The sequence below is a fragment of the Pseudorca crassidens genome, chromosome 1 (assembly GCF_039906515.1).
Source record: "Pseudorca crassidens isolate mPseCra1 chromosome 1, mPseCra1.hap1, whole genome shotgun sequence".
NCBI classification, from domain to species: domain Eukaryota; kingdom Metazoa; phylum Chordata; class Mammalia; order Artiodactyla; family Delphinidae; genus Pseudorca; species Pseudorca crassidens.
The window spans coordinates 116,184,989-116,198,106 of record NC_090296.1 but is presented as its reverse complement, the minus strand read 5'-3'; the positions used below and the strand labels follow the sequence as shown (position 1 = coordinate 116,198,106).

General features: G+C 54.1%; 1 protein-coding gene across 2 annotated transcripts in view; it reads left to right on the top strand.

Moving 5' to 3' along the window:
• The window catches only part of LOC137231346 (ceroid-lipofuscinosis neuronal protein 6 homolog), a 65,311-nt gene extending 52,193 nt beyond the window's left edge, over positions 1–13,118 (top strand). The window contains exons 7-12 of one of the 2 annotated variants that reach the window (XM_067751815.1): positions 3,363–3,459; positions 3,562–3,592; positions 8,213–8,353; positions 9,940–10,128; positions 11,485–11,577; positions 12,806–13,118. In XM_067751815.1, coding sequence (XP_067607916.1) covers positions 3,363–3,459; positions 3,562–3,592; positions 8,213–8,353; positions 9,940–10,128; positions 11,485–11,577; positions 12,806–12,903 — 649 coding nt within the window. In that variant the 3' untranslated portion in view covers positions 12,904–13,118. The remainder of the gene's footprint in view (positions 1–3,362; positions 3,460–3,561; positions 3,593–8,212; positions 8,354–9,939; positions 10,129–11,484; positions 11,578–12,805) is intronic. The other variant, XM_067751814.1, reaches the window with a different exon arrangement.

The window sequence follows — 13,118 nt, the reverse complement described above, 5'->3', positions numbered from 1 at the left end:
TACCTTCCAGAAGCCCAAGTCCGGGCACGCACAAGTCCGAACCATAACTAAGTGGCGTGTCTGTTGAAGGCAACGTAGCCCTTGACCTACTGGCCCACCGAGTGCAGAGTTACACGCTGAGGCCTGGTTACCTACACCACGGAGGACCCCACCGGCCTGACGGAGACAGCTGATCCTCCTGAGATACCACCTTTAGTGGAAGAAGGCACAGGCTCCATCCCCTGGGAGGTTTCGTACACCGATGGGTTGGCCCGGGGTAATCAGTGCAGGTGGGCAGCAGTGGCCAGCCGGCCTGCAAGGGACAGCATCTGGATGGAGGCAGTGGATAGCCCAGGAGTGGATGGTGGCGGGGCGACCCTATGGGGAAAGGACCCCGATAGTGACCAAGGAACCCACTTTATGGGCCACGCAATTCAGGCATGGGCTGATAAAATGACAGACACTGGCATCTCCCCCTGCGCTACGACGCCCCTGCTGCCAGGCTAAGCCGCGGGATGAATGGACCACTTAACCAGCTGGTGAAACTGGAAACCCGCTCTCTTGACACGTGGACCAGGACGCTAACTCCGCCCCTCCGAGCTATAACTGAACATCCCAGGAGCAGTCCACCCAGTGCCTGCAGCACGTTAACCCAGAAGCAACTAGGCAACACCATCCAAGTTCAACTGTTGACCACCGAAGGACCAGTACTGATCAGGACAATAACTTGTTTTCACCCTGGCCACCGGACCTATTCCTAGGGGAACCCAGTACAAAATGGCCTGGGACTGGCAGGTAGGACCCCGGCGTTCTGGGTTTGCTGCTTCATGGGGAATAGGATCAGAAAGGGACCTACAGGCTTCACCTGTCCTCCACTTGGCCCTGCCTGACACCACTAAGGTGATTAGTCCAGGCCCCTGTTGGAGAAAGCACCATTATATGAACGCCATGGTCTGTTATGCGCCCTCTCCAGTATTTGGCACTGGCTGTGGGGACTGAGGGTGGACAGACGGCGTGGGAGTGCCGGCGGAGATGCAGACCACAGGTAGGGGTGGTGTGATCTCAGAATGCTGTCACTGCTTGTATTTGGCTTCAGGGTCATGATCTTCCCCCGTCTTGTGCCTGTAAAGCATCTCTATATTTCGTGCCTAGCCTGAGCAGAGGGAATGTGTTTGGGAACTGGACAGCAGTGGTGGCCTCGCCATTGGTAAGTCTGACGGCTGGGTCTACAGCGAGATGCTATCGTCATCCTCCTCTGGACTTCCATGAAAAGTTGACCCGATAAGCGCCTGGCTGCAAAGTCTGCCCACCTCTTGGCCTCTTGATACTCCTTAGCAGCTGTTGGCTCTGTTGCCTTTGTGGTATTTGGTTGCAGTGCCCTCTGCACACCTGACCCCAGGGATATGGCGGAAGGGGGTCAGACCAAGATGGTAAGGGTCATATAGGGTGTGTAGGGGTGGAGTGTATGGTCAGGCCATTCAATGATGGCTGTTCTCTTGCTCTCTGTACATCCCCAGCTCCACCAGGCCCTGCTTCACTCCCATGACCATCCAATCCTCTTAATCATAGGCCCTAATCAGTAACCACTACCTACCTATGTGCTTGCCCCTGCCCCAGCTGCTGGTTTGCCTGGTAACTGAGGAGCCCACCTGAAGCCAATTCCCCCTGTAACTGGTAGCCTCCTCCTCCCCTGGAGTAGTGAACACTGCTGCCGTGTCCTGCCTGCCACCTTCCATCCAGAGTGGGGAGTCGCTGCAGGATGTTGTTTTAGACACGTAAGATCCCCTGTCCAACAAATTGTCATCTCTGTCGCTGCCTCTGGGCTTTTCGGTCTCGAGGCTGGGCTACTACAAGGCCCAACAGTCATGTCTCCTCCAAGGGACCCTTTCCAGACACAGGGTGATTCCGAGTAAGCACTTGGCCAGGCCCTGCCGGCCTTCCCCACAGGCCTCTGCTCTGTGCTCCCCACCCTTCCAAGCCCCCACCTGACGTCCCGTCTCCTCTTCTCCCGTGAGGCTGTCAGTGAGAAGTTCCCCTCCTCTCCTGCCTCCCTCCAGTGTCTCCTCTACTCAGCCCAACCGGGAAGAGTGTGAATCCTCCAGCTGAAATTCTCTGGGTCTAGAAACGGGTGTGAATAGGTGACTCGGGAGACACGAAGTGGAGGAAAAGAGAACCTTCCACATGGAGGTGGTCAAGGGACAAAGGAGGGCCCCAGCTGTCCATGTGCCAATTACCAACGCATCCCTCTGCGCACGTGCAGCCCCTTTCTAGGACCCACTTGTCCCTGGTCCGGGAGCTCTCGTGCAGTGCACAACATGTGCAGCCGTATGTGTCGGTCCTGACAAAGTGGCTGGACCTTGGAGTCGGAGCCCACAGGCAGGACAGCCGTCAGCCGTGGACAAGGGATATAACAGGTGTCTGGGAGAAGAACGGGGAGAACCCAGCTGTGCCCAGCACTGTATCTCCAGGGAACCAGCCCCCTCACTTCCTCGGTGGGTGTGGGGAGGGGTAGGGGGCAGCACAAACCACTGAGAAGTGGGGAGAGTCAGCAGCTTCTGCTGGAAGGGGTGGGGGCTGCGGTGGGGAGAGGAGGGAAAGGAAGAAAAGGGGGGAGACTTCCCGGCCGGGAAAGTCACTTAAGCGGCCTCCCTCTGAGCCCCTGGGCAGCCTGTGGTGTGGCCGGAGACCGCAACGCAGGCATCTACTGCATCCCCACCCCAAACCACACCCCCCCACACCAGAAGGAGGGGCGAGAACTGACACACATGCCGAGAACTGACGGTGCACCAGCCATTTGACCATCGACAGCCGTGTGACGAGGCCCGACCAGGACACTGAGGCACAGAGCAGTGAAGTGACACGCCAAAGTCACTCAGCAGAGGGGCCTTAGAGCAACAGTGGCTGTGTCCCTTCTGCATAAGGCATCCCAAGGCTCTGGCAGTGGAGGCGGCTGTGCCGTCACAGTGGGGTTTCCTTCCACCTGCAAGGTGGTGTGTGATGAGCCTTAAGTAAGGCGGTGTGCAAAGTGCCCGACACCTAGGAGGAGCCTGTCAGCCCCCAGCTTAGTCCCCGGAGAGAGAGAGGAAAGACCCCCGGAGGCAGGGCCAGGGACCCCCTTTCTGTGTGTCACCCCTTCTTAGTGTCCACAGAGGGCTCCCAGGGAGAAACAGCAGCGTTTGTCCTCTGGCTACAGAGCTTCAGCCTCCTGATGCAAGACTGAGTGCTGGGGAAGCCCTCGTGCAGCCCCGGTCTCTCAGAATCCAACCTGCCACTAGCCCAGGCAGGCCGGGCATCAGCAGTGCACGGGAAGCTGGAATCTGACCCCTGGCGTTGGGCCTGGTCTCCATGGCAGCCGTGGATTTATAACCCGGGCCTCCACCCAGCTTGGCGGACTTTCGACTTGAAGCCGGGAGGAAGGAGAACAGGAAGGCGGTTCTGGGAGCAGCGAGCGCACGGGTGGCAACCGGAGGCCCCGCGATGGTGAGTGAGGGTCTGTGTGGCCCTGTCGAGCTGTCCTGGGCTGGGGTGGCCAGGGGGCTTTTGTGGAGTCCCTCCCTGACTGTTCTCCTCTCTCTGCTGCAGGCCAAGTTTCTTTCCCAGGACCAAATTAATGGTAGGTTTGGTTTGTTCTTTCATTAGCAACTCACAGCAAAATGTGGGTCTCGTTAGGCAATTTGCTCTGCTCATTTTTTGTTAGTGGGAGGGAAGGAGGTTGGTGGGAGAGCTGGGCCCACCCACAGGCAAGGGGCCGGCCACTGCAGGGAAGGGCTGGGTTGGAGGTGCAGGTGGGGGGCAAAGCTCGGAGGTAAGAGATATTGGTGTCACACCTGTCGGTGTGATTTACAAGAGGGAGTGATAGGAGAGGGAGCTCACTGGGTTTTCCCCCAGAACTTGATAGCTGGATTTGGGAAAGGAGAGGGAAAGGGAATGGACAGAGAGACACGGCTGTGGCTGAGGACCCAACCAAAGGAGGGGGCTTTGTAACTGGCTGAGAAAGAGAAAAGAGCCCAGGTTTGCACACTCAGGCAGGATGCTTCTACGCTCTGGGCCTCAGTCTCCCCATCTGTAAAGGGGGGAAGGTCAGCTTAGGTGGTCTCTGAGGTCCCTTCTGTCCTGACAGCAAGCCTAGTCTTGGTGTTTGGAGCACTTTGTTCCTGGAGTCCCCTGACCTGCTGGTCCCCAAGCAGGCTTCAGTTTCCCGCAGTGCATGGTTCTGTTTCCACAAGGCCAAGCCAACAGGGTTGGGTTACACAGAACTCAGGGGCCCAGACCTGGCTGGGGAGGCCCATCCGAGCTCAAGTAGGGAGATGAACTGAGAGTTACCTAGGCAGGGATTCCAGAGTTCTGTGTACCAGGAGCTTGGTCTATAAGGGAGAGTGGGTGGGTGGGTTGTAGGCACCTCCCTACAGACCCCTTGATATCCTTACCCCACGAGGGGGAACAGAGCAGGGACTCTTAAAACACAAGGCCCAGGGCGGGGGCCCCTCTTGCCCAGGTCTTGAGGCAAGACTTGAGGAGTCTCAGGGCTGGAGTCCAGCTGTCAGCCTCAGCCTCCCCCAACCAACACCTGGCTCTGAGGCTCACCCTCCCTCTGGGGCCTCTGAACCTCCCAGAAGGGAATAAGGTAAGTTCCCCTTCGTATGTTAATGTCTGACACAAAGAAAGTGACCACAAACGTTAATGAATGAAAGACTGGAGTGGGAAGACCAGGGACCTTGGAGGCAGTGGACCTGGGGTCCAGTCACCTCTGAGCCTCAGTTGTCTCATCTGTGAAGTGGGGCTAATGACACTGCCTCACTAGGCTGCTGTGAGAGACACAGCATATGTCAGCCATGTGCCTGACACTGGGCCTGGGTGTCACCCAGACGTACGCTGGGGCCAGCTTGCTCTTGCTAGTGTGAGCCAGATGGTACAGTTTTAAGAAATTTGTGAGCTGGTTGTTGAAATCAGCCATTATTAAATAATGGAAGATGAAAGAATGCTCCAATCCCTCCATCTGTATAAACATTTTAAAAAGATATCTCTTGGGGCTTCCCTGGTGGCGCAGTGGTTAAGAATCTGCCTGCCAATGCAGGGGACATGGGTTCGGACCCTGGTGCGGGAAGATCCCACATGCCGCGGAGCAACTAAGCCCATGCACCACAACTACTGAGCCTGTGCTCTAGAGCCTGTGAGCCACAACTACTGAAGCCCGCGTACCTAGAGCCCTTGCTCCACTGGAGAAGCCACCTTAATGAGAGGCTTGTGCACCACAACAAACAGTAGCCCCCACTCGCTGCAACTAGAGAAAGCCCGCGCGCAGCAACAAAGACCCAATGCAGCCTAAAATAAATTTATATATATATAAAAAAAATCTCTTGCAGTCAATAGTGCTGAAGATTTCAAAGATTTCAGTTTAATGAATATAATTTGCACAAAGGCCGAGAAGTAGTTTAATAGATCACTTATCAGATGTAATGATAGTATAGTCATTGGGAAAAGAGTAGCATTCATTGGCATGCAGCCTACCTCACTTAATGGTTAAATCAAAACTGTAGGTTGGCAATGGCTACAAGAGCTGTCAAAACTCACCGTGATAGTCAATTGGCTAGATGGAATTTATAATCGAGTATATTTTATGATTTGTAAATTGTGTGCTGCACATCCTCAAGTCTATAAAACTTAAACTATGTACATATATCATCAGAGCCGGTTGTTACATTCCGAGCATACAACTGGTGTTATCCTAGGCCCTGGGGAGGATTATTTTTTGCCTTGGGGTATTTGTATTTTCAAAGGGAAAACCTAAAGGGGATTTTTAATTCAATTTATTTAACCCAATTTGTTCTTTCATTCAACAGTATGAGTCCTTTCTTTGTGCCAGCCCAAATCTAGGCATTAAAAATATAGCAGTGCACATAATAGCCCCAAATTCCTGTGCTCACAGGGTTCACCTTGCAGGGATGGCGGGCGGGCGGGGGACGACAACAGGAAAGTAGTAACATAAACAGGATGTTGGATGGCCGGCTGGCCTATCAGAAGGAGAGCCAGGCAGGGAGAGGAAGGAGGTATGGAGGTCTGGGGGGGGTGGGGTGGGGGCGGGTCTGGGGGGGGTGGGGTGGGGGCGGGGCAGGGGGGAGGAGAAGAGCCCTGTTGTTCCAGCGCAGAACTCCAAGTTCAGAGCCAGACTCCCAGGTATCTAAAGGTAGGAAGACAGAACACATATGTAACTGAGGAGGTGGGCCCCCATTTGACCCTAGCCCTGCTGATATCAGGGACCACGGGCCCCCGTGGTGCAGGGCATGGGGGCAGGGGGCAATGTTCCCCCCTGTAGAGCCTGGTGGATTCCAGGCCCCAAGAATGTGATGTCCCCACCTGGCCACTGTCGGAAGATGGTCAACTGTCATAGGATGAGGTCTCAGGAAGGCAGCGGGCCCACCCCTCGTGCAGAGAGACAGAAGACAAACCAGACAGAAGACAAGGTGGGTGGCCAAGAGCGGTCCCCAGGAGGGGGAAGGGGAGAGCTGAGTTTAAGCCCTGCACACATGGTGGCCCTCTCTCTTCCCCCATCCCCACTGGCACTGGGCCTTCTTGGAGGAAATTAGGTTTTGCAGGAACCAAAGGCGGGGTTAGGCCAGGCTCTGGCCCTGCTTCCCCTGGGCCACTCCAGCCCCTGCCACCAGGTCCTGTTGGTGGTCTGCCCCTCCGAAGCTCAGGCTCTGCAAAGTTCTGAAAGGGTGGAAAGTTCCCATTCAACCTCTCCACAGGCACAAAAGCAGCTAATTGTCTCTAAACCCCACTGCCTGGCCTGCCTTTGGTTAGCAACCTCCCTGAAATCCTCCTGCCAGGAGAGGCCTTAAGGAGGGACCATGAAAGGGCCCTAGGCCTGGGCTTCCTTTTGCTCTCTCTCCTGCTCTGCTGCCCTCTGGTGGCTTCTGCCCGGGAGTGGAGATCCAGTGTGGTCTCCGGGGCAGAGCAGGCTGCCCACTGTGAGTCTTCTGCTGCTCCAGCCTTCCGCCCCACCTGCACCATGGGAACAACGAAGGTACCACCCCCACAGGGTCACAGTGAGGATTACACAAGGGCCTGGGGGGCAAGTGCTAGTAGCGGGAGCTGCGGTTGCTGGTTTTGTTATCAGCTCAGGAGCCACTGGTCTAGGCCTCTGAGGAACCAGCTGGGTGTGGGAAGCAGGAGAGAGCAGGGTGCTGAGGACAGCACAGGGCCCTGCACGTTCCCAAGCGGGGCTCAAGCCAGGAGCTCTACCCTGTGGGCCTCAGGGACTGGACGAGAGGGGAGTTTTGACCAATTCTGATGAGAGCCCTACCCACAGCCCGTGGTCAGAACCTCTATGAGGGGCCCCTGATCTTCCCAAGCTCACGGCTGGCCTCACTGTGCCTCCAGGGCTTGGGGGTCGGGGGAGATGCAGGTGGGGGTCGGTTCTGCTGGGCCTGGGGGGGCTGTGGATCTGGAGGCTACTTGGCCCCCAGCAGGGTAGAGAGGGTTTCGGGAGAGCAGCAGCAGAGCCTGGGACGACTTCCTGGCAGCGCCTCTTGAAGTCTTGAAGGGGGCCAGGGCCTGTGTCAGAGAGCAGCTTGAGAGTTCAGCAGCCTGGAGGCCAGCGGCTGGAGCAGTAGGCTCAGAAGTGCCCACGGTTGTGATTATTGTCATCACATATGAGAGCCTCTCTGCCAGGCCTGCCCAGAGGGGATTTCTGGTCCTTCCCAGAAAGGAGGACCCGTAGCCCCGAGGCATTATTGGCCCTGTTTCCCACATAAGCTGTCTTTGCCAAGGTCCCCTGGGAGTCTGGTGCCCTGCTGTGAGCTCCTGGTCTCCCTGGGCTGGCCCTGGAGGGTGAGAGAGCTTTCCTCTGGTTTTAGTCGACTGAGGAAGGGAGCAGGGAGGGTGAGAGGGAGGAGGCAGAAGGGAAGTCAGGAGAGGGAGGGGAGAGGGTTGGCAGATGAAACAGGACACCTAGTTAAATGTAAATTTCAGATAAACAACAAATATCTTTATAAGTATGTCCCATGCAAAACTTGGGATCGACTTAAACAATGAATACATTTTTTAGAATATCGGAAGTTCGGTTTACCCTGGCAGCCCTGTCTTTTTCTTTGCTGTCTGGCCACTCTAGGAGGGAAAGAGGAGAGGGGAGCAGGCAAAAGGGAGGGGAGGGGCAGAAAGAGGGGGGAGAGGACAGAGAGGCGGGGTGGAGGGTGAAAGGCGGCTCCTGATTCTCCTTTCTGGGCTTTGGCAGAGTACAAGGAATGCTTCTCCCTGTACGACAAGCAGCAGCGGGGGAAGATGAAAGCCACTGACCTCCTGATGGTGATGAGGTGCCTGGGGGCCAGCCCGACGCCGGGGGAGGTGCAGCGGCACCTGCAGACTCACGGGATAGGTGAGTTGGCTGGGCCGGGTCAGTTGCCAGGGAAGGAGGAGTCTGGGCTGAGGGTGGGCCCTGAGCCCCACAGCTGTGGTCCTGGGGAGGGCCCGGCAAGCAGGTGCAGATGATGGGGTGTAAACAGCTCAGAAGTTTGAGGGGTAGGTTGCAGCTGGAGCTACTGGCTGGGTGCTGTGTATCACTCGGGCTTCCTTGAATCCTCACAGCAACCGGTGACACCCCCATCCCAGAGGACCAAGGGATCTAGGCATTCCCACAAGGTTATCACACACCTGCAGCCCAGACAGTGCTAAGTGATCCCAAAGTTGTTTTGATAGAACAATGTCCCTTAACTATTTGTCATGTGCTTAGCTCAACAACCCAATGAAGGAGGGCACTATCCTAATCCGGGTTTTACAGACAAAGATCAAGATTCAGAGCCCATTAGGTAACTTCCCCAAGTGCTTACGCCAATGGTGGAATCAGGCTTGGAACCCAATTCTGATCTCCAAATGGTTCTCTGGTGATGCGATTATGGGATTTTCATTCTCCTCGTTTCCTCTGTTTTTGACAATGGAAACATATGGGACTTTTCATAACCAAAAACAAGTTTTTTTTGGTTGTTGCTGGGTTTTTATTTTTTAAAGAAAAAGAGGGAGGGATGTCAGAGGCCAGGATGGCTGTTTGCATTGGTGGCTGGACACTCAGGAAGGAGAGAAGGGCGGCCTGGAAAGAACACTTGCTCAAGAGCCCATCTGGACCTCAGTTTCTTCATCTCTCAGATGGGTTCCCACCATCTGCTAGCGTTAACCTGAGGTCCCATCCGAGGGTGCCTGAAGTAGCACTGGGAGCCCGTCCTGAGGCCAGCCTGGGCCTGGGGGTGGGCCTCTGAAGGCCTCAAGCCCAGTGATGGGGCGCTTAGCAACTGAGATCTGCTGCTTCCATCTCCGAACGGGTGGTGGTTTCCTTTGGTTTCTGTCTCCTGCAAACAGGAAGCTGTGGTCAGAGGCAGTTCTGACTTCCTGCAGTTGTAGCCCAGCCAGGGCCTGGGCTGAGGTCCCCAGGCATGCCTGGAGGAAGGGTGTGGGCTGGAGGGACTGGGGTGGAAGCTGCAGTGAGGGAAGTAGTGAGGCTGCAGTGAGGTGAACAGCCTGGTGGGACAGAGGCTTGAGGCCCCAGGTGGGGGTCATCTATCTTTGTAAATGTGTTACAGTGGCTGCCAAAAGGGGGGATAGACATGTTGGTGCACTTCCCTCCAGTTCAGGGCAGGAGAGAAGCATCCAGAAGGGGATAGAGGAGGCAGTGCTTCATCCTAGTCCTGCCACTGCTCTGAGGTGACTCTTCGCTCTGAGCTTCTGTCTCCTTAGTGGGCAAAATGCGATAACCAGTCACTAAGGGGTTGTTGGGAGGATTAAATGAGGCATATCCATGGTGGGAACTCAGCAGGACAGGCTGCATCCTCTTCCCCATGACCACTGCCTCCATCATGGTGCTTCCTGAGTTAGGTGGCCCTTCAGCTGACCATGAAGGCAGGAACCCAGCTGCCTTCCTCAAGAGAAGCCTTTTCCTCCTTGCTCACTCCGCTGTGTTTGGGGGTTTCCTAGACAGAAATGGAGAGCTGGATTTCTCTACTTTCCTGACCATTATGCACATGCAAATAAAACAAGAGGACCCAGAGAAGGAAATTCTTTTGGCCATGTTGATGGCGGACAAGGAGAAGAAAGGCTACATCATGGCGTCTGAACTGCGGTCAAAACTCATGAAACTGGGAGAGAAGCTCACCCATAAAGAAGGTAATGGCCTGGGTCCCTCTTTCCCAACAGCACGAGGTGATTAAGGGGTTGGGGGAAGGACACAAAAGCCCAATCCATGCCACCTGGGTTATGCAGGCATTGCATTTGGTGGATGCCCCAGAAGGTTGTAACTAGATGTTGAGCTTAGTGAACTCTGGATTGGATCCCAGAAAAGAACTAGGGACGCTGTGGGTGGCAGGAGAAATTAGCCAGGGCGAAGGGACGGCTTGGGGAAACCCAGTTATGATCTACTTGGGCATCACACTGTGTTCTAAACTTTCACTGTGGGCCTTCATTTAGTGATTATGACAGCTCTGGGAGCACTAGTGTCCCCCTCATACTGATTAAACAGGTGCAGTGAGTGGCTTGTGAGTAACAGAGCTGGGAGCTACATGCAGGTCTATTAGACACTTGGACCCCTGCCCCCCAGCCCCTCTCAGGCTCTTTCCTCTCACCACAGCTGTCTTCTGAAGCTGCTACTGCTGCCAAGTTTCTAAATTGAGATGTTACTTTGCTCCCTTTCCCCACGACTCAGCCAGCTCTAAGAGCTTTTCCAGAAGGGGTGTCCGTGGTGGTCTTTGACTCCTACCTTCCCTGCCTTCCTACCTCAGAGAGGATGAGAGGCTTGGGTCTTCTAGGAAAGCCTGATGTCCATGGTAAGGGTGACTCCAATGTTGGGCCCTTTGCAGGTGTTCTCCCAGTCTGCCTGGTGGGCCCCTCGGTCCAGCCATGGCAGCCATGCCAGGTCGCTACCAGAGTCCACACCCACCAACCCCAGAGGCTGGGATTTCTAGTTAGGCCGCTGGGCCACTGCCTATGATTGAGGCAGGAGGAAAAAGGCTTCAGTAGTGATGGGCCTTTAGCCTTTGGTTAAATCACAACAAACAGACTTGAATCCTAGCTCCCCCTCATTCTGGGGGACCTCAGGTGAGTTTCTTAACCTCTCTCACCCTCCTCAGTTTCCTCGTTGGGAAATGAGGTTACAACAGACAATCCCTCAGGTCCCTCCAAGAGCTAACATTCTATAAAGCAGTCTGCTGAGATTTTATCTGCAGTCACAAAGGCACAGCGCAAAGCATGTAAAAATAGCTCTACAGAAGGCAGATGGAGCTTCCCCCGCTTTTTCAGGCCGGGAGCTATCACGATCTCGTCTTTCATTGTGTCTGTTTTAATGCGAACAGGGAAACACGGGCTCTCCTTCCCTCCCCGGTTCTGAGGACACTGCATGGGCTTTTATGTACCAAGTGGAGTGTTTGTTAGCAGAGGGCCAGCAGGGGCCTTATTCTTACGGTTAATGATCTCTAAAGCAATACCATGGCCCCCAAACTCAAACATATCTCTCATTTGTTTAACCAGTAAAGAAACATTTCAAAGAAACTGACAATGTCACCCAGACAGAGACTGATGTCCCTTCCTCTGGCTGTGGGAGAAGGAAAGATGATACTAGAAGTAAGACTCCCTTACCCTCAGTGATTGAAAGAAAAAGCTTCAGTTTTACTACAGAAGCATCCTTGGAGCTGCTGAGATGGCTGGGAGGGAGGCCTCCTTTGCGACCTGGTTCTTTGTGGGTTCACAGGGAACCGCCGTTCTACCCAGAAGGCATCATCAGACTCCAGCTGCCCCTCTTCTGGACAGTTGGAGGCTGCAGTGGTTGGTGTTAGACCTGTCCATTGGGACGGTTTTAACCAAGTGGTTGGTGGGTAGAAGCATCTCTATGCAATAAGATAAATTACAGTCTCAACATTCTGAAAATACTCAGAAGTGCTATCAGCTTAAGCACAGAGCACAGTAATTACATTTTTGGAGGAGGATGGTTAAGCAGGAAGTCACAGGATATTTTCTAACAACTACCCAGGATTATGTTGGGGATGCCTGGGGCTGGGGAAGTTAACACAGAGCAGTGATAGTTTTGTAAGAGGGTGAGGATGGTCCTGAGAAGCCACCGTGGAAAAGTGTAAGCTGAAATGGCTCTTTTTGTCAACTGCTGGGAGAAGCTAGTATTTTGTCCCAGGGATCCAGAACCAGTAAAGGTTGGGGTTTTGGTTTTTTCTTTTTTTGAGCAACATTAGAGAACAGTGGCAGTTTTTTTGTAGGCTTTGAGCTTAGACACAGTTGAATATATTTTCTCTTACAGTACCCCACCCCCGAAACGCACACTTTTTAAAAGAGGTGATGGTGGCAGGTACCACTCGTCACCGAGCCCCCTTGGGGTGGGGTGGGTGTCAAGTTGGAAGGCAGACTGGCAGGTCAGGGGCAGGCCAAAGACTGCGCTGGGGGGCCTGGGATGGAGCTACAGAGGGTGTCTGTTCTGCAGGGGGCTGAGACGGTGGGCTGTAGAAGGTAAGATTCATGCCAAAGCTTTCTGGAAATACTGGCCCAGGGGCCAGACATTTTCTGAAGGGGAAAAAAAAAGCACAAGATGGTTTCAGTGACTGAATCCTTACCAGTACACCCCTACCCTGGCCCCTGCAGAAAGCCTGATGAACTCAAAATTGGATACATGGTCTCCAAGGGGTAGGGGGTGGGTTGTCCTGTTCCCTCCACTGGTTTATTTCCTCATCTACGGGAATAGTCAATCAGACGCTCAGGGAAGACCTCCAGGGAGTCCCAACCCCCAACTGGATGTCCTATAACGTAACACTAAAGCAAACTGAAAAATTAATGTGATTTATTGCAGTGGATGATCTTTTCAGGGAAGCAGATATTGAACCTCATGGCAAAGTGAAGTATGACGAATTTATCCGCAAGATCACCATTCCTGTGCAGGACTACTGAATGAGGAGAAGGCAAGAGAGCCTCCCCTGGGCCGGAAAACTCAGACGATGAATCTTTAAAAAGAAAAGCGTTCCTTTCACTTGTGGGAGATGGCAAACACAGCAAGATGACATACCTGACCACAGCAGCGGGTAACTTAGCAAGGAAACGAAACGATTTCAGCTACAGTATTAGCATGTCTTTAATAAAAGACTTTTACTGATTTTAATAACTAA